This window comes from Nematolebias whitei, chromosome 12, assembly GCF_014905685.2.
Source record: "Nematolebias whitei isolate Nwh7 chromosome 12, NemWhi1, whole genome shotgun sequence".
Taxonomy (NCBI): Eukaryota; Metazoa; Chordata; class Actinopteri; order Cyprinodontiformes; family Rivulidae; genus Nematolebias; species Nematolebias whitei.
The window spans coordinates 41,254,670-41,276,519 of record NC_056509.1 but is presented as its reverse complement, the minus strand read 5'-3'; the positions used below and the strand labels follow the sequence as shown (position 1 = coordinate 41,276,519).

General features: G+C 38.2%; 1 protein-coding gene across 1 annotated transcript in view; it reads left to right on the top strand.

Annotated features, from left to right (window-relative positions):
* sipa1l1 (signal-induced proliferation-associated 1 like 1) overlaps positions 1-21,850 on the top strand; it is a 47,074-nt gene that overhangs the window by 18,432 nt on the left and 6,792 nt on the right. Inside the window, exons 9-17 of the mRNA XM_037685184.1 lie at positions 3,639-4,218; positions 5,824-5,922; positions 8,257-8,432; positions 8,826-9,113; positions 9,922-10,071; positions 11,651-11,784; positions 13,688-13,785; positions 15,329-15,810; positions 18,936-19,112. Coding sequence (XP_037541112.1) covers positions 3,639-4,218; positions 5,824-5,922; positions 8,257-8,432; positions 8,826-9,113; positions 9,922-10,071; positions 11,651-11,784; positions 13,688-13,785; positions 15,329-15,810; positions 18,936-19,112 — 2,184 coding nt within the window. The remainder of the gene's footprint in view (positions 1-3,638; positions 4,219-5,823; positions 5,923-8,256; positions 8,433-8,825; positions 9,114-9,921; positions 10,072-11,650; positions 11,785-13,687; positions 13,786-15,328; positions 15,811-18,935; positions 19,113-21,850) is intronic.

The following is a 21,850-nucleotide window of genomic DNA, read 5'->3' as shown; positions in this document are numbered from 1 at the left end:
GACATAAACTACAATGGAAAATGAAAAAGAAATTTGGATATTCATTCATTCATTCAACCTTTATTTATACAGGTTAATCCCATTGAGTATCGAGGACTCATTTACAAGAGAAACCTGATTTTAATAATGAATGATGACAACAATGGACAACAAAGACAACAATAGACAATAAAGGATGCACACAAATTGGGAACAACAAGTGAAAATAAAATGGTATTAAAAATGTAACAAAAACAGCTAAGTTGATGTAGAAAACTAAAAACGGGAACATGTCTGCATTGGTTTTTCCCATGAACTTAGCAGATGTTTGAAGCCACTTGGAGAAGTCAAGAGCTTCAGATCTTTTTGCAAGATATTCCAGGAAATAAGAGAGGAGTAGGAGAAGGCCCTTTTGCCTAGTTTGGTCCACACAGAGGGAATGCTGCATGTAATAATGTCCTGAGAGCGCACGCTGTAGCTGCACTCACGCAGTGACATGAAGGAGGAGATGTATGAAGACAGCAGATCTAGAAGTGATTTAAAGATGAAAATGTACCAGTGGGAGCATCTGCGTGAAGTTAATGATGTCCAGTTAATCATTGAATACAGGGTGCAACGATGGGTACGATAGTTACAGCCAGTTATGAATCTTAGTGCACCGTGATAGACAGCATCCAATATCTGCAGGGTTCTTTTAGGAGCGTTCATGTAAATAATGTCACCGTAGTCAATGGAGTAAAATTGATAATGAACTTCAGGAGTCAATGGATATACTAGCCATTTAGGGTGTGTTCTATGTGTTGTCATCGTTGTATGTTCCCACACGATGGCAAAATTATTTCTTTGCATTGAACCCATCACATGTGAGATACACCCAGGTGGAGCAGTGAGCAGCTGTGTAAGCACTCAAGGAGTAATTAGGTATTAGGTGTCTTGCTTAAAGACACCACGACATGTCGGAATGGCTGGGAGTCGAACCGCAACTTTCTGGTCCCAAGTCGGCTGACCTACCTCTATCCCATCTTGGCCCCCCAAGAATGAATGCTGGGTATTCCCGGCATTCATTCATTCATCTAAATCTGTTTGTTCACTCTCTAAGGTTTTTTCAACCAAGGGTTAGTGGAAAATGAGGTGTTGCCAATTTGACTGTAATATAATTGCACACCACATGTGACAACAGGGTGTCTCTGAGGTATGTTTAGCAATATGTGGGTGAAATGGGTATTGCTTATTAGATGATGCAATTAATCTTTGTGTCAACATGTGTGCTGATTCTTGTCAGCAGGGGAGCGTGTGGGATGGGGGCTCCAACTTCCAGTGCTACTCTCGTCACCTGGCAATTACCAGCAGTAGGCTCTTTCAAAAGACAGTTACGTGAATTGTCCACACAGCCCATTCCATGTTTATGCTCCCCCTGGCAGTTCATAAGTCACCAATGAAATCACTCCCTTCCTGCACACAATTGAGCTTTTAGAATACAGCAAGCAGTGCAGAATCAAAAAAGGCGTGGACAAAACACCCCTCAGCTGCTCTGACGCGTTGCTCCTCGGAAATCTACCATATGTACCGGTATTTTTTAAACCCTGCTGCTGGGTGGTCGCCAAAAGCGTACATCGTCACATTAGTCACAGTCAGTTGGAGCCACAAAGCCAGCCCACCTTTAAGGTAAATAGGTAAGAGGTAGGGTGCTGCAATGGTACGGTGTTTCAGTCCCCGCTCTTGGCCTCCATGCGCTTTCTGAATTGACCGAGGTGGGGAGAAGACGTGCAAGTCCAAGACTGACGTGTCTTGAGAATAGTGAGAGAATTTTTATGGAGCTCTTATGGTTGAGATGTGGTTGCAACAAAGAAATGTGACCCTCATAAGAACATACAGCTCTTTAGACCACTAAACTTGTCTCCATATTTTGTATTTTAGATTGACATGCTAGACATACATTGTATTTTTGTCTCCATCCCCATTGATGGACAGTTTACATAATGGACCACATTTTTTTTAAATGACTGCTTACGTTTGGCAGGAGGTTTGGAAGAGAAGTCCAGCTTTTCTTCCTTCTTTTGCTATCCATGGCTGCTTAGCTGAGTTCTTGACATACCAAAGGGGGCAAATGTCCTCAGATAGCCATTCCAGGGGCTTATTAAAGTGGAGATGAGACTGAGAAGAGAAAAGACAAAAAATACACATTTCCATGCAAATTAAATAATACTTGCTTATAACCATCTTATCATTATGATAAAAAAGAGTCAATAGTTTTATGGTAGAAACAATAACTAAAGATTTGTTTTTTCTTTGCAAAAGAGGGAAACAAACTGTCTGCCTTTAACATAAATTAACTGTCACTCACTGTTTTGTTGTTGTCTTGAAGTTTGCTGTAATAAAATCAAATATGTTTTATTTGTATCCTTGGTTTTGCGTATGAAGACGCAAAAATAAAGTATTTAAGCTAGTTTTTGTACATTCTTTGTCTAAGCGTATACCAGCAGCTAACCACTTTTTAAATGTAAATCCTAATGTCTCATGGGACGCTGCAAAAGCCTTTAGTGATTCCCTCTTTTCTTTTATTTAGCTTCCAAGAATGTTTAACCTTTTAATGTGGTGTTAACACAAAAAAATGTAAGCAGTTTTTTTGTTTGTTTTGTACATTTGCTGCAGCACTGTAAAAATTCCTAACTTTACAAGTTTCTTTTTCAAGAAAAATTAATAAAAAAAAAACCCACACTAAATTAAAACAGGAATTTATGTCCATGACATGAGCGCATGATCCTGTCTAAATAAAAGAAAAAATCAGCTGGTAATCATTATTGAAATTATATACATTCCTTGGTCTGCTGCCTTCTTATATTTTCTCTCACATGCACGTCATCAGTGTAGTTTCAGCGTGCACTCTCAGGCCATCATTACCTGCAGTGTCCCCTCAGTGCAAACTGAACTTGGCAAAAAAGCCTTTTTTTACTCTGCTCTTGTTACCTGGAACACATTGCAAAAAAAAAAAAAAACCCCAAGCTGTACACTTTGATCTCTTTAAGGGATTTTAGACAATTGATGAGTTCAATAGAAGAATCAATGCAAATATGTTCTTGTTTTGAGTATTTTACCTTGTTTTATAATGCACCTTGATTTTATTGTTTTATAACACTACTTTTTTGTTTTAATGGCATTTTGTTGTTTTTTAGTGTTGTCTGCGCACTGTATGTTGTCTGTTTAAAACAGGTCTCAATTGTAAATGAGTCCTTGTCGCTCAGTGAGACTAACCTGTATAAATAAATGTTGAATTTAATTATTTTATTATTATTATTATTATTATTATTGTTATTTGAAGTGTTATAGCAGATGGCTGCTCGTCCTAAGTCTGGTTCTGCTGGAGGTTTCTTCCTGTTAAAAGGGAGTTTCTCCTTTCCATTGTTGCCTTTGTGCTTGCTCAGGATGGGAGACTGCAACTAAGTTCAAATTCAACACAATCTGCGGTTTTCCTTAGATAGACAACTTTTACTAATTGGCTTTTTTATGTATGTGAATGTTTGTGTTCAGTGCCATGAGTCAACTTCTGTTGTGATTCGGCGCTATATAAATAAACTGAATTTAATTGTTTCCTCTCTTTATTTTTTTTAACTTACTTACATTTAAATTTGTTCTTTCTTTCGTTTTTCTTTGTCTCGTAGTGTGGCAGTCACCCGTTCCAAAGACGTGCCATCTTTTGGCCCCCTTATCCCAGAGGGTGTGACATTTCCCAAGTCGTCTGTGTTCAGGGACTTCCTGCTGGCCAAGGTCATCAACGCTGAAAACGCTGCCCACAAGTCACACAAGTTTTGTGCCATGGCCACTCGAACACGCCAGGAGTACCTGCGTGACCTGGCTGAACGCCACACCACTAGCACGTCGATTGACCCCTCTGGAAAATTTCCTTTCATTTCCCTGGCCCATAAAAAGAAAGAAAAGACTCGGCCGTGTGATGGAGCAGAGTTACGCAGTCTCGGTGCCGTGACCTGGCAAGTTTATGCAGAGGATCATGGGAATGGAGGGGAAATTGAGGCTTTACTGGCCATTTCCAATGACTTTATCATCCTGTTGGACCAGGATGCCAAGGCTGTGGTGTTCAACTGCGCCACTAAGGATGCAATTGGCTGGACACTTAGCAGTCCTGCTTCTTTAAAGATTTTCTACGAGCGTGGAGAAAGTGTGTCCCTGAGGAGTATCAGTAATAATACAGAGGATTTCAAAGAAGTGATCAAACGTCTTGAGGTCAGAGGGGAAACACACACACCAGTACATTGCATTTGACATAAAACTGTTGTCTGTTTTAACTTCCAGAAATAGACAGCCATGCGAATGATGTAAAATGGAACCAAATTAGTTGTATTTGTTTAATGGCTCTGAATAAGACAAGGGATAAGATAAAGGTGACATTCATTTATATAAAAAAAATATATTGAGAAACTAAATCAATGGAAAAAATGCTGTTTTCTGTTGGCATTTTTCATTCACCTGTACGGCTCACGGTTCTGTTTTTTCCCTACTATTTAATGCTAGCTGTCAATCTGCCAGAATTACATTTTTTTTATCTGCATGCCAGACGGATGTCTCCTCACTGGTCTCAGTTTATTGAGGGAGTTTCAGAAACACCTCTGGACAACAGTCGCCTAATGGCTCTTACACCTACACATACAGTGAAGCTGAAGCGATGCTTGTTCGTTCGTAGCTGTTTCCATGGAAACTGGTCAGGGAGAAAAAAATGTGTTTTCTTATGTAATCATAGACTCTTTAGAAATGATTTCCCTAGCATCCCCTTTATTTGACAAAACAAACATGTATGCTTGTGCATGCTCGTTTGTGTTTAATTTTTTTTGTGCGTGCATGGAACATTCTTTGAGTTGTGCGATTTTGAACAGCAACACGTCATTATTTTACTCAATCCTAAGACATTGATTACATGTTGCTTTGTTTTCAACTGGCCCTACAACTCAGTCAGGTTGACTGTCTCGGTGCCCAAGTGAAAATGCCCAAGTGAAAATGGAAAATAGTTCTGGGTTCTCTTATTTTATCTTTTTCTTAGCGTACCCCACTTTTCCTCCTTCCATTTGTTATATGTCAACCCTCCATTCCCCTGTTCTGTTTTCCACTTTCTTGCACACAGAAACATTAGAGGGTACAATAACAATTCACATCAGGTGCCATTCTGTTGCATAATTTACGTATCTGTGCTTTCCGGTGAAGTTTGACTTCCTTGTTGAGACGGAGAAATCCAAAGGTGCCCTCAAGCTTGTAGGCGCGTCATTAGAGGGAGAAACAGTCTGATAAGTTGTGACCAGTCATAAAGTAAAAGTTTATTTTAGCCGGAAAATATAATTTGTTTTAACAGATCGGTTTTTACTGCAATGGATTTTAAAAATATATATTTTTAAGTTCTCATTTATACAATTTCCATCCCCACCTTCGTGAAAATGCAGCTTAGCTACTTCCCAGCTTTCTTCCATCTTCTCTTGAATGGCAGGAGTCCCACGATAAAGCAAAAGCAAGAAAGGTATCTTTATTCAACATGTTCTGACGTTCACAAAGACCTGAGCTTCACAGAAAGAGGCACATTTGCTTTCATATGTGTCATCTGTTAAAAGTGATATTACCTTTTGCCTTCAAGTCCTTTGGATTGAGAAGTTTAAAAAAAAAGTATCTTCCTTTAGCTGAGAAGAAAAAAATGTACATAAGTAAATATTTACACATTACACAATTGCAAACAAATGAATAAATTTAATTGCATCCGAACCATTAAATATTTTAGTCCAGAAAAGCTGATGTTGGCCTGTTGAGTTACTTGAAATTTGAACATCTCTCACATTCGTATGTCTGTAGTTTCTTACTAAAGGTTGTGAAACATCAGAGATGACGCTTCGTCGAAACGGCCTGGGACAGCTCGGCTTCCACGTGAATTATGAAGGCATTGTGGCTGAGGTAATAAATCTTACATAAAAAATAAAATAAAAACATTTTCAAGGAAGCAGAAAACTTTGGCTACATAGCAAAACTAAATTTAATTTTCCCCCCGAAAAGCCAGATGATTTTTACAGACGTATAAAAGTTGAGGTATAAGTATATTTGTATAATCTCTGAAAATGACAATTTTGAATAATTGTTTGTGTATTGTAATAGTTAATTAATCACCAACACTCACAGTTGCTCAATTTTCTGTTTTGCATAGGAAGGTAGAATATGTGTTTTCTTGAATTTTCAGGCTTAAAGAATATTTTAATGTATCGAATTCATACTGGATAATACGAGGACCACAGCAGCAGTATAGTTTTGCTTCAGCACATTAAAATCCAATTTTAAAAGTGTTTGGGCTTTGTAATGCCATCTGTTTAAAGCACAATGACTTATTTTGCGACAGAAGGAATGGATTGCTATTTAATCTACAAAGTTTGATGTTGCTTTACAAAATCTGTTTTCTTCTCAGACTCTGCTCCCAACGTGATTCTTTTTACATTCAGCTGTAGAGATTTAGAAAAAAATGTTTATGAGCAGAAGTACAGGCATGGAAATGTATTACTTGCACTTTAGATTATATGTGAAGCAGAGCAAAGGAGAGAAACAAAAGTAAAATTAAAATTATCATTTGGTTTAATTATAAAGAAATAATGTAGATGATTCCCAAGATGTCCAAGCATTTTTGTTCTTACCTATTAGAACTGTCTGAATCAGAGAATGGTAGCCTGCTTTGGATTATCCTAATGATTAGTTTTAATTGATAAGATATTTTTTTTAAACAAGTTGGCTTAAAGCTTAGTTCTTCATTTTTGTATTCCTGCAGTAACACACTTTTAATAATTTCCTGTGATTTCTTTGGTTTCTAGAATTGGCTTAAAATGGCAACACATCCTTCAGTCTACTTAAAAGCAAATCTAGATATTATATATATATATAGTATATAGATTATGTCATAATTTAGCTGTAAAATATATTTTTGGTCATATATTATGTTACCAAATTTTTTCTATTTTCCCTTTTTCTTAACCAATACAACCACCATAAGTTTAACCGTACCATGTAAAATTCAATTCAAGTTGTCTCAGTGCACCGCATAGAAACATTCACATACATAATAAGTTATTATTTAATATAAGATGGAGCTAGATTCATATCTCAACTATATATATAATAGATATATAATATCTCAACTACAGCCCCAAATCTCAATTAGTTGAAAAGGATGTTCTGTGGACGCATTCTCATCTACCTGCCAGCTGTGCTCAAGTGCCTGACCACTGAGATCCTGGAACTAGCAGGAAACACGGCTCATGACAGCGGAAGGACAGGATCGTCCCTCGGCACCTACAGTTGGCTGTCCGCATCAACGAGGAGCTCGGTAGACTGCTGGGAGGAGTGGCCATCGCTATGGGAGGAGTTCTGCCCGGCATTCGGGCGGTCCTACAGCCCGGGGAAACCAAGAGGCCAGCCAAGTCTGGGTGGACGGACCTGACAGCATCTGCAGCCAGTTTCTTAGGATCCACTGTGGGATGGACCTTTACAAGAGATCCTTCCTGTTTACAGCCATCAGTATCTATAACATCTCTTAATGAAATGAGGATAACGAGTTACTACAACAAATAATTTCCCTCTGGGATTAATAAAGTATTTTTGAATTGAATTGAATTGTTGAGAGCTTTGTATGCTAGAAGTAAGATTTTGAATTCAATTCTGGATTTGACAGGGAGCCAATGGAGAGAATCTAAAACTGGAGAGATATGAGCTCTCCACTAACTCCAGTTAAGACTCTGGCAGCAGCATTTTGGATCAACTGAAGACGTTTTAAAGACGTATTTGGACACCCTGATAACAAACCATTGCAATAGTCCAGTCTAGATGTTATAAAAGCATGAATCAGTTTCATTTTTATATAAGATGTTTCAAATTTTAGCAATATTACGCAGACGGAAGAAGGCGGTTCTGGTAATGTTTTTAATGTGATGGATAAAAGACGTCCTGATCAAAAATAACACAAAGATTTTTAACATTAGAACTGGAGGCCAGATTAATCCAAGGAGGGCAAGAGACTGAAAAATTTATTCCTGAAATGCTCAGGTCCAAAAACCAAAGCCTCAGTCTTGTCTGAGTTTAAAAGCAAAAAATTCAGGGTCATCCATGTTTTTTTGTCTTTAAGACATGCTTGTAGACTATGTCACTGATTGATTCATTGGGTTTCATGGACAAATATAACTATAAATGTAAAATGTAAAAACTTCTACCACTATTTGAAAAATTGTTCACTAAACCTGTTTTTACTCTCAGGTTGAGCCTTATGGCTACGCTTGGCAGGCTGGGCTGCGTCAGGGAAGCCGTTTGGTAGAAATCTGTAAAGTCGCTGTAGCAACTCTGACCCACGAGCAGATGATTGACCTCCTGCGTAACTCTGTGACAGTGCGTGTTGTTATCATTCCACCACATGACGACGCCACTCCACGCAGGTATGTGGGAGGAGACCCTGAGTGTTTGTTCACATTAACACTGTTCGTACATGATGACTCGGACAACACCTTTTCTAGTTTGTCACATCAGGATTTATTTGGCACCAGATTTAACGATGTTTTGGAAAAATATGAACCTTTGTGCTGTAATTCAATTTAGTCACAAAACCATCTTCTGAAGGACAACCAGGCAGAAATTCTTTACCTACACATTTAATAAAATCACTCTTCAATAGCTAAAGAGAGTTGAGACTTGAGTGCTCATTTTCATGAGCAAATTGAAGTCCTACAGCTTTTAGTATTCTCCAAGTCCTATTTTTATCATTTGGTGTTTAATTGTCATGGTCCCTAAGGGTATGAGAACAGACACTAATTTTCCTCTCGTCGTTGTAGGGGCTGCTCAGAGCTATATCGAGTACCTGTGTCAGAATACAAGGGCAGCAGCAGCGATAGTGGCTCCTTCGAGTACAAATTCCCCTTCCGCAGCAACAATAACAAGTGGCAGAGGACATCGAGCAGTCCTCAGCAGTCACTGACGGCCTCTCCACAGCCCCACACGCCCAACCGAGCCATCAGCCTGGGAAGCTCCGTGGGGAAGACCCTGTCAGCTGAGAGGCTGGAGAGAGGCGCTGCCATTCCACGCAGTGTCAGCAGTGACGGCCGACCTCTGGACTCAAAGAGGTTAGGGCTTGTTGTTCCTTAAATATGGATCATCAAGGTAAATTAATTACAAAGACGGACTTGTTCAGCTTCTTAAAACCTCAAAAATATGTGGACAAAGCCAGAATTTTGAACAGTTGTTAAACAGATCAGCCTTTGGTACCAAAGAATGCTGAAATCATTTTCAGCTTCCATTGTCTCACTCATTTCACCTATCTGCTGAAATAAACTGTGAAGGTAATGTCTCAGCTTAGCACGTGAACCTCCTGAGACCCTGCGTCCACATATGGGGACATTACATTTTGGCTTTGCTGTACCTTATACTTCACTATGTTCAGTAGTGTTTTATACTTTGTTAAGCCATGTTAATGTTATGCTGTAAAATAAGCCCATTGTCCCCATCTAAGGACTTTTATTTTTATTTTTACAAAAGTATGTCATAACCATCTAACAAAATACAACTTCCTGTTCCAAGATAAAGCTTTATTTATACACAAATCAGGTCCTTCTAATCACAAATATCTAGGAGATATGAAAAATGCATTGCAACCCAGAGCTCGGGTGTCAGGAGGTTTTAACAAAGCCAGTGTTTTTCTTGCCAAAGTTTTAAGCAGAAGGTTTTTTAGCTTCTCTGACATTTATTTCACCCTGTGTGGGAACTGGAGTCATAGTGCCTGCATTTCCTCGTATTGTTTAGTTTCTGTTTTGCATGTCTTCAAAAATTATTTCATTCATATAAATAATATTTTGTCAGTTTTTTTTTTTTTATTAGCAGATAAATTCACAGAGTTTCTTTGTGGGTGTGTTTCTGAATTTGTTTGCACACCAGGATGTCTCCAGGCAGTGAGAGCTACAGCCTGGCCTCGTCTCTGGCTTTAGGTCGCTCCCCTCACAACCGCAGCTCTCCCAGCAACCTGTCATGTTCCACTGAAGCCTCTGGAAGCTCTGCTCACTGGAGACAGAAGTCGATGCCCGAGCAGTAAGGAAAACAGGAGAATACAGATTATCTTATATGTGTCGTATCCATTGTGCATAAATATAATTACACAGTATCACTAAAAACTTTGAAGTCAGCCTGAGGCGCTCATTCTGTGATCAGTGGTTATCATAATGATAGAAAAGCTATTGCACATTCATCAGGTTTTATTTGGAGTGCATAAATATCTCAGTCTCTAAGCAAAATGACATATGTGTTAGAGTACTTTATGTTCTCTAGTTACAATTAGGAGCAATGATTTATGAAATTCTATGCAGAGAATTGAATTAATTTGCAGTTTGGATTGAAATTTGGTATAGATATATGACAAATGTAATATTGCAAAGTAAGGCACACTTCTATTTGCACAAACTTGAGCCTCAGGGGGAAAATTATCTTTTAAATTTTACCTTTCTGTTGTTTGTAGCTCTGCTTTTTTTAAACGCACACATTGTTTTCTGCAGTGGCCCTGAAGTTTAAATAACAGCTACAAATTAAAAAACAGAACTACAAATTAAAAAACACAACTACAAATTATAAAAGGCAACAGCATTTGAAAAAATAAAACATTTGAAAAAACTCATTACATAAAAAAAATACAATTACGTTTGAAAATGACCCCACAACATTTGAATAAACTCATTTACATTTGAAAAAACACAATTACATTAGAAGAAACTCAATTACATTTGAACAGTTACAGTTGAAAATATTACATTTGAAAAAACACAATTACATTTGAATAGATGCAATTACATTTGAAAAACTCAATTACATGAATATTTTTTATTTCCATAAAGTCAGTTACATTTGAAAAAACTAAATTACATTTAAGTAAACTCAATTACATTTGAATAAACACAATTACATTTAAAAGAACACAATTACGTTTGAAAAAGCAATTACATTTGGAAAAAACTCTATTACATTTGACAAAACTCAGTTACATTTGAAAAAATGCAACAACAATAGAAAAAAACACAATTACATTTGACGAAACACAATTACATTAAGTTAAACCGAAAGAGGTGGAAAAAGTGGGAGGTTCAAACGCCCCGTCGTCCAATCAGTGATGTCTGTTTCCCACTGGTCCCACCTCCCACCTTTCCCACTTCTTCCAGTTTTATTTGATGTAATTGTGTTTCGTCAATTGTAATGGTTTTTTTTTTTCAAATGTTTTTGCATTTTTGCTAATGTTTTTTCAAATGTAATTTCGTTTTTGCAAATGTTGTTTTTTCAATTTTCAAATATAATTGCATTTGTTTTTTGTTTTTTTTTTTCAAATGTTTTTTTCAAATGTAATTGCATTTTTTTAAATGTGATTTTTCAAATGTAATTGCATTTTTCAAGTTGTTTTTTAAATGTAATTGTGTTTTTCAAATGTTGTGTTTTTTCAAATGTAATTGCGTTTTTTCTTTCAAATGTTTTTATCAAAATTTTTTTTTTTATGTGATTTTTCCAATGTAATTGGATTTTTCCAAATGCATTTTTTAATTTTTAGTTGTGGTTTAATCTTCAGGGCCACCGTAGTTTTCTGAGCACGTGTCATCTCAAATTTTGCATGTGTGTGACCACTTGCTAGGTTTGCAAGCAGCCGTCATTCTCCTTTGTCTTCGGAGAGACGAGAGGTGGTCGGGGAAGGTGGGTCCAGTGGAAAGTCCACTCCCAATTGGTCAAGAATGGAGGACGGTAGCGGAAGTGAAAGAGGGTCAACAGGTATACAAGCACTTAGGAATATTTGTTGTAGAGAAATAGGTTGAATGTGTGTTGTACTTGGAGACAGGCTGAATGTTTGATTAAAAGCGAATGCAAATTGACATTTCATAAATGCAAAAGAGTGTGGGCTGCAGTTGATTTATGCAAAGGGAGGAGCAGACGAAGCACGAAAGAAATCTTCCATATTTATCTGTGCTATAAAATCCTTTGAACTGGCAGTTATTTTGGAGAGTGTGTGAATGGTGCTTGCATTGGTTACCAACTCTGACAGCCTTGTTCAACAACAACACTCCCCCCTCCCTTCTCCTTCCACCTCCCGTTCCCCTGCAAGCTGTGAATTATGTTGCCTTCACAGAGAAGGTCTTAATGTCTCTGCAAACAAAACAGTGGAAACCTAATGAGACGAGCAGAAAAAGGGAGAATTTTTAGAGTCGTTCAATTGTGATCCCAGTGAGAGCAAATGGATTTTACCCTCACACATTTTTTTTCTTCTATGAGGTTTATTAATCAAAAATAAAGAGAAATGGAAGAAATACCCCAATTTTTTTTGCCAATAATTAGCCAACATTGTGTCTTTCCTTCCATCCGTTTTGCCCATCTATTAATTTCTTTCTTGTTTTACATATTTGGCTCTCATCAATTTGTTCTTTTACGTTCTATTTTATGCCATTGCAAGAATTCTCTCATTCACTTTTATTTTACAAGCCTTTTCCTTTTCATTCTGACTTTGCTTCTCAAAGCCACAAAGGCTGCCGTTTCCTCTGCCACTCCTCTCGTTCCCAGCAGGATGCTGCTTTGATTGATCGCTGACCAGCCATGTTCCTCAACCTGTTGCTGGTCAACATAATCACAGTTAAAGTTCTTGGTCTTTCATTTTGCGGTTGCTTATAGTGCCTATGTTGTTATTGGATAGGGTGGAACAATGCACACTGGGCCAGCTCTGCTGAAGTCAGCCAAGTGTCTGGCTGTCTTCTCAACCGACTCTGCTGTCTGAGTGCTTTAAAGTTCTGTATTTTCCGTTTCCTCACATTTTTACCTCTTGACGCTCTGTTTTTTTTTTTTTTTACAAAGATGACATGGCCAAGTTCTTTCCAGAAATATCAGAAGTCACTTAGAGGGCAGTATACTCACAGTTGCTCAAATTTTTCATCCTTTGACTGACCCATGTAGCTGTTTTTTTCCCTTTTCATTTTATGGCTAATTCAAGCTCATTTATTGCTAATATTCTGTCTTGTCTACAAACCACAGTTTATTTTTTATTTGCTCCTCAAACCTGGTTATACTGTACATACAACTGGTTTACCTTTCTCCTCCATAACAAGACAATGATTACAGTATAGACAAATAGTAACGTATAGTCTCTGGTTTATGGATGCACAGGAATTTGGACAGGTTACCTCACATACAACTATCCCTAATTAGTCCAGAGAGCCCTGCAGGCTGCAGCACAACTATACAGATGAATGAATATTCTAAATGAGATAGAAACCACACTTTTAGGTTCACCCCAGCAGATGTTATGATAGCACCTCTAGCTCTCTGTGTGCGTCTCATGCTGCTCTGCTCATTAACTGCCTGCTCCGTATAACTTATTGCATAACATAGACAATTACACAATAGTCTCATTTATATCAAAGTTTGCCTCCGGACTCGTACACACAGTCTCTCATGCAGCACAGTTTGCCCAGAGCAAACAAAGCCAGCAGGGGACAAAATTGTTTGATGAATGTTGCTTTTGATGACAAGTGATCTGGGGTTTTCTTAATGGAGGATGCAAAGGCAGAAGGAAAACCATGTCAGTGCTGTGTCCCTCCTGGACGTGTTGTGGCTTTTATCTTTTGTGCTGCAGGAGCTGTCCATGTGTTTGTCACCAACCCCCGCCTTTTGTTTAATGTGATTGCAGAGACCCCTGTTTCCAAGTCGGGTCAGGGCTACTCGGGAGCTCCCCGCATCCAGAGGCAAGAGCAGGTCATCCACCTCTCCCCGAAGAAGGGCAGCCAGGTCAGAATTAAATCCTTGTTGTAAACCCTCCTGACGGGAGCCCAGCTGTTTCTTTTTGTCTACTGAATGATCATTCTCACATGGCTCAAAGTTCATACTGTTAGTACATTGCTATATAACAATAATGTATTTTATTTTTACATGATGTAATGCTCTATTTACTCTTGCCATGTGAGTTTTCAAGGGGTGGGATTCTTAGCCTCTTCACGATTCGATTGCATCGTGATTCAGAGAGCCAACATGGGATTATAAAACCAATATGACTGAATCTTGATGCATCCATAATTACACTTTACACATAATCCTGAGCCTAAAATAATCTGCTCTACACTAAAGTTTACAAGTTTTCATTCTAACAAAACTAGAACAAAAAAACGTAAGTTACTATGTAACTAACTTCACCTTTTTTTTAGTCAGACTGAATTTTTGACCTAGTTCACTCTTTGATTTACTGGTTTGCAGTGGCGTCTACCACTGGCTGTTTTATCTTCTTCTTCCTTCAGATGGAAAAGTGTTCACAACTTGGATATAGTGTGGCTCCCAACATCATTTCCCAGTAATTTTGTAGAAGCCAAATTATTTTTAAACGCCAACTTTCAATACAGAAAATGCCATGTGTATCTCACATCTCCTTTGTATGGTCATCATAAATTGTCTGTGCACTACATTTCTGCTCTGTAGAGCAGGGGTTCTCAAACTTTATGGGTTCAGGGACCTCCCTCATAACCCTCATGTTTATTAAATAATTTTCTTCAATTTGTCTCTTTACTGCAATATTTGTTGTTTAATGTTTACTGCAATATTTGTGCAACATAAATACTTAAGACCTGTTCTTTAGTAGAGTTAATATTAAACATGGGGTATTTTTCATTCAAGACACACTTAATTACCAACATTTTTAATTTCATCTTCCAAAAATTACAGTTTTGAGAAAATGAACATAATCCAAAACCACTTTAAAACGTTACCTACTCACATAATGAACATCATAAATGTATTGCCACTTCTTTAACTTATTACAGAAAACTCTTTACATCAAACTGAACAGAATCGTAACATCAGTTTTCAAACCAAGTACCAGGGCTTCATTTGTAAACTGGTCGATGCCAGAACGCATTTTCTGGGTTCTCCCCCAGAAAATTTTGAATAAAGTAGATGTGATTTCCTGCATTTTGATGTATTTTAACAGGTTGTTAAACACCTAGGTGGTTGTAAAAAAAAAAAAAATAATAATAATTTTAATTTTTTAGTTGTGTATCCCCAAGCACCGGCTCACGGACCCCCAGGGGTCCGGGTACCCCAGTTTGAGAACCATTGCTGTAGAATTCCACATTTCACACATCTCTTTTATGTCAAATTTGAAATAATATTTTTTCATGTCTGCATCTTGGTTGCTCAAAATTAGATTATAACCCCACTCCTTGAGGTTACTAATTTATACACGGTAACGTTCTAAAACAAACAAAACAATAATAATAATAAAATAATCGAAAACTTACCTGCTGTTTCTTTTTGCTTTTCCATTTTCTATTTGCCTTGGCAGTCAGATGGCCCTTACTCAGGTCACTCCAGCAGTAACACTCTATCCAGCACAACTTCCAGTGGGGGCCACAGTGACAGTGACAAATGGTATGATTTGGGGGCAGGTGGGGGCTCCAGTGGCGACCAGGGGGATCCAGAACCCAATGGCCTGGGAGGGGGAGGATACCTGCAGGGAGCCTCTGCTGACAGTGGTATTGACAGCGGCTCATACGGAGCCCAGCATCACGCTCACCCCCACTCGCATCATGGCAGCACCACGTCGCTGCTGGCTCCCAGTGGAAGCAGAGAAAACAGGGAGCGGACCGGCTCTCCGTGGCACAGTCCAACCGAAGGAGGGCGCAGGATGCTCGAGAGGTCGCCTGCTGCCGCCGAGTCTCCTGGTCCCCCAGCAGAAAGAAACCTGGAAGGTCGAAGCCCCCCAACTCATCTCCTCGTTAGAGACAGCAGCACATACAGTTTGAGTGACAGCGGCTCACACTCGAGGTGAGTTTGTGTGGATATTGTGTTACATGAGAGCAGGTAGTACCTTATGCACCTTTTGTTGGATAGTTCTCGAGTCATGATATTTTGGGTCATTAGACCAAACCCCTATCTAAACGGACTAGATGTAAACTGTAAGTGGGATTTAAAAACATTATTAATTTAACTACTTTACAAAAAAATACTGTTTCTTGCCTGATAAATTATTTTGATTTGTTTAATATTCTACATAATTTATGTCCAGGTCCATCCTAATCTTCCAAACTCTGTACATGTAAAACTGGTCTGAACTTCAGTTCTGGTTCGTCTTAACACAACAAGCTCAGTGTGCTTCCTTTTGGCAGACAATTTGCATTCCTAAGAAGATTTCTATCCACGATACTTTAAGTGGATGTTATCCCTCTTGTATAGGTTCCAAACATGAGGGTGGGATCATTTAAGGAGTTGAAAAATATTTAAGAGCTGATTTATATATATATCAAGTTAAGATGCATGACAAAACACTTGGCTGTTTATTTTTTTACTTTGTTTTACTGAGAAATTCTGAACTCTTTGTGCTTTTTAATCCTCCAGAAGAAAAACAAACCTAAGAAGGAATGCACTTTTTGGCTGAATGGCTCTCCTCTTATAAATATACGTGACTTGTCACAAACTCAGTATTTCACACCAAAGTTCAGTTATCCTGACGTTGAGGTCTAGAGAGACGCTAATTCATGTCCATAACTTTATTTATGCTCATCTTTAGCAGTTGTTTACCTTGACAGACGCACGATCCAGCCAGAGGCTGAGGTAACCATCTGAAGCAGATGGGAAACACAGTCCGTGTGTTGTGTGTTGAAATAATAAACTTTCTTGGCTCAGTAAGCTATGTAGGTTATTCTCCTTTGTTCCCGTATCACTTTTTAAAACTTAATTGTTATGGTTCAAAATATCTTGATGCATGCTCAATAATCCAGGTAGAAAAATCTAAAAAAGTTAAATCTGGTCCTCTGGACATTGAATTGTTAATTGTTATGGATTTTGACCTCTATTCGTTCATACAGTTTAAAATACACACACAAAAAAAACATCTTGAAAGGACTTCCACACATGCAATGTAAGATAATATTCAGTATTATATGAACTACCGTACATTTTGGACGATCAGCTAAAACTAGGGATGCACGATATTGTAGTTTTGGCCGATATCCGATATTTTTTATATAATTTCCTTTGTCAAAACATAGCCCTCTTATTTAGGCTTAGTTGCTACAAAAATTGTGTTAAAGCTGTAAGAGCTGGTGACGTATATTCAGTAACAGCCATATGATGTGCATAGCACTTTAACTTATATTACACGAAAAGTGTTAAATGTTATTTATTAGCATTATTCACCTGTGATGCTGTCTCACTTGTGGAGGCTTGTTCCTTGTTCCTAGCTGCAGTGTGGGATCCTCTGCACTACTGTGCATGAAGGACAGACTTTTTAAGTCTAAGTTTTTGTCTATCCATTGTGCCGTAAAACTAATCATGCTAACGGAGCTAACACGACGTCCAAATATCTGTGGTAAAACTCACCCAAGTGCTATCGGCTGTTAGCTTCTCAGTGACGTCAGAAATGACGGCTTGTAACTCGGGTAAGGTTACGTCAGAAAAATATCTCCGACTGGGGACGATGTAGCGAGGCTCATCTTAGTCCAAAAATATGTGGAGCCCGACATCTACAATGAAAAAAAAACCTTGCACACCACCGATGACTTCTTCCTCTCCGCCGTGATCAGATCAGATAGGTGCGTGTGATGTCATCACGTTGTGCTGGTGCTGCAGGCATCCTCGTCACTGGGTTTTCATACACCTTTTATATCGTTGAGTTATTTTGATGGAATGGCCGATGTCCAATATCGAACTTTAATGATAATATCGGCCGATACCAATACCATGTCAATAATATCATGCATCCCTAGCTAAAACCTTTGGTGTCAGCCACATCCAAGATGGCCACCACAGTGAAGCAACCTTAGCTAGCACAAAAATGGCTATAACTCAACCACTTTTACTTATTTTAAACTTAAATTTGATATGGGGCGGCTGTGGCTGAGTGGTTAGAGCAGTTGTCCAATGCAACAGTTGGGGGTTTGATTCCACCAGCAGTCACATGCCGAAGTGTCCCTGGGCAAGACACTGAACCCCTCATTTCCTGTGTCGTCTTCTTTCTGCCTTTTCAGCTACTTTTCATCAGGTTTTTTTTTTGTTGTTGTTGCTAATTGAGCTTTTTTCAGCCGATTTCCTAATTGTTGTTCTCATTTCTATTTGTGTCTACTTGAGAACCTAATTCAGCAAATATGTGTTCTGTCTGCTTTCGTCTGCTACTTTAGGCTTGTTCTTCAAGTTCAGCTACAATTAAGCAGGTTTTAGCTAACTTCAGCTGTTTATTTTAGCATGCTCTTCAGCAATAACCATTCACACTGCATTTTCTCTGGACATGCAGTTTCTCTCATTAAAGTTTTACCTTCTTTCTCCAAGTTTTGCTTTTGTTTTAAATCAGATTTATTTTCTTTACGAGCCTAACCTCTGCTGCCTAATTCTAGTTATTACTGAAGCGAGACTTCCCCGAAAAAGAACGAATACTAGACAGCCTTCTTCTCAGCAAGGCTTTTCTGGAAATCGAGCACAAAGAGTAATTTTAATTCCCTTTTATCTCTTCACATTAGGCCTCAGGAACTGTGGAACACACGTCCTACTTTTCGTAGCTGAGCTGGTGTCTAGATCTGAGAGAGCTCCAGGGCCACGTCTTCCTGTTGGAGCAAGTTTATTTCAGGAGTCCAGATAGTTACAGTGTCTGACCCGGACATCAGCTGTCCAGCATTTAGGATGCATCTGTATTCTGTCGGAGTTGTAGAGATGAAATGTGCCAGCAGGCCAAGAGCCTTGATCCATTTTCCATCTTTAACCGAATAAAGAATGTTCTCTTGGAAAATCCTTCATGGAAAACGTGTTAAGCGATAAAAATTTATAAATGCCTGCCCAAAGACAAATTTTGATTTCTGAAGGAGTTAAACAATTTATATTCTCTATAAATTTGTAAGAATATAAACAACCATTGCTTTCTTTTATTTGTCAGTCATGTGTAACTCGTTCTGTTTTTCCAGGCACTCCGGCCACAGCTCTCCCAGAGAAGAGTCATCGTCTTCAGCCACCTCCCCTTCGTCTCAGACCTCAGGACCCAAGAGCTTCTACCCCCGTCAGGGAGCTCAGTCCAAGTATCTGATCGGCTGGAGGAAACCTGGCTCCACTATCAATTCTGTGGATTTTGGAGACACGCGGAAGTAAGAACACGCAGAGAAGGCATGGTTTTTTTAGAGTGAATTTACAGCCTATGCATTTTTTGAAGCATAGTAATGACACAGGGGCTTAATGAATTTTAAATGCCTTGCACAAAAGCACAATAGTTTGATGCTGACTTATAGTGTGAATGTTTATCGTGATCCATTTTTCTTATGTACGTTTTTCGGCATCTTTCTCATTCCACAGTTTTTGTGCTATTTCAACAAATGGTATATCAAAATGTTCAGCTCGCTCATGAGAAGGGTGCTAGGATTTTTGGTATTAGTGCAACTTTGGCTTTTTATGCCACTTTGTTCTCATAGAAAATTAATCTTTAGATCTGTTCACAACCTCTTACTGCTCCTTTCACATTTTGCTCTGGTTCAGCTTCTTTCAGCTTCCTTGTGCAAATATAAACTTTTTTCCAGCCACTTTCAGCTGATTTCAGCTGTTTTCAGCTGTTTTGTGATCCTTTTACATTCTTTTTACTAACTAAAACATTTTTGTGCTTCTAACTTTTTCTGCTAATTTCAGCTTGTTATGTTCCTTTCAGCGTATTTATGCAAGTTTCAGTTTTCTCTGCTATTTCAGCTAATTGTTTTATGCTAATTTTAGCTTTTTCAGCTAATTCCAATTTTTTTGCTCTCATTTCAACATTTTTCAGCCTAATTCAGCAAAAATCTGCTCTCTCCACTTCCTTCTGGTAATTTAAGCTTCTTTCTGCTTTTTAAGCCACTTTTTAGCTGGTTTTTTTTCTTTAGCTAATTTCAACTTTTTTCAGATAATTTCCACTTTTTTGTGCTCATTTTTGCTTCTTTAAGCCTAATTGGGCAAGCATGATCTTTCTGCTTTCTTCTGCTTTTTTAAGCTTGTTCTACCTTTTCAGCTACCTTTTTTATAGCATTTTTAGCTCATTTCAGTTGTTTTCAGGTAAATTCCAGTTTTTGTGCTAATTTCTGATACTTCCAGCCCCATTAATTTATTTCTCTTTATTTCAGCTTGTTACCGGTACGCTCCTTTCAGCTTATTTCTGCTAGTTTCAATTTATTCAGATACTATTTAGCTGTTTTTATGCAAATTTTAGCTTTTTCAGCTAATTCCACTTTTCTTTTTCTTTTTTTAGCTCATTTAGCTTCTTTCACTTCATTCTGGTGTTCAAGCTTCTTTTTGCCATTCAGCTACTTTTCAGCCTTTTTTTCTTGCTAATTTCAGCCCTTTTTTTTAGCCATTTTCCTGCTAATTTCTAATTATTTAAACCTATTTCATCAAATATGTGTTATTTCTGCTTTCTTCTGCTAATTTAAGCTTGTTCTTCCATTTCAACATGTTTAAAAAAAATAATTTTAGCTGTTTTTCAACAAGTTCTCCTACAGTAAGCATTCACAATGCATTTTCGCTGAAAATGCAATTTCTCTAGTTCACATTACATTTAATCATTTAGCCAAATGCTTTTATTCAAAGAGACTTTAAAAATGAGTAACAGCATTTAAGCTTGTGTGTAGTGAGAAAGACAGGAATAAGCATTAAGTGCTGTTTCTGTGAAGAACACGACGTGACGTGTGGGTTAGGGGTGTTAAGAGAGAAGGTGTTTTTGTAACAGATTAATTTTCAGGAGGTTCTCGAGGCTAATGATGGATGTTCCTGCTCTGCTGACATTTTGTAGCTTGTTTCAGCATCATGTAACCATTTAAAAAAAATATGAAAAGAAAGAAGTGTCTTAATTTGTACCACCTCGTGGGTAGAGGTGGCAGAATAGGACATTGTTCCTGAGTGGAGAAACATACTAGGAAGGATGTGGGGAAAGTGAACCCAGCATGTGCACGTACGAGGTTTTCTTTCCCAGCTCCTGTAAAATCAAATAGATTATTTTAAGCATTCTTAGCACCAACACAACTGGTTTGTTCCACTTTGGAGTAAGCTGTTTGAGGGAAGAATCAGCTTTGTGTTGTGTGTTTCCTTGACTGATGAAGCCTTCTGGATAGAAGGTGAAACGTTTCAGCAAAAAAAGAAACTGTCCAGATGACCTAACTGAAAAATGTTGGATTGAATACCTGGATTATTGAGCATGGACTTTTTTGATAAGCGTTCTGTAACTTTTCTGAAACTTGTGTTCACAGTTTAAGAGTCTGTCCTCTGCCTCTGATAAAAGTTAACTATACTTCACTTTGGAATATCCTTCATGCAAGACTGGATTTAATTCTTATTACATTTCTATCACAAATAATCCATCCACTTTTAAATCGTCTTCCCCTACAAATCACATAGATGCTACTTGATTGCCCTCTTGTGGCTGAGAATAATATAGCAGCAGCTACCAATTTAACCTTCACATTTCTCTTTCTTGGTTCATTCTAAGATTGTTTGAACCATATACATTTTTTTATGGGTGCTTATTTTGACTGTTTTTGTTTTAGGAAATCTCCTGGAGAAAGTGGAGGAGATCTGGTTCCAACCCCGGCAGCTAGACCTTCTCTCAGAGACATGCACTCACCACAGCAGCATGCTAAATCTACCATAGAGGAAGACTTAAAGAGGCACAGTGCTCACGACACTCCCCCACCACCAAGAAAACACAAAGAAAAGGTACTTTCTGGAAAAGAAAGCCAAATAACAAAAGTGAGGTTTGTGTTTGAATTATCAGCTTTTCAACGTAGTAAAGTCGTCTCCTATCAAGTAATCCTGTCTGTTATCATTTTACTTGACCGTAATATGTAACTGGATTTTCTTCCCTTATATATAT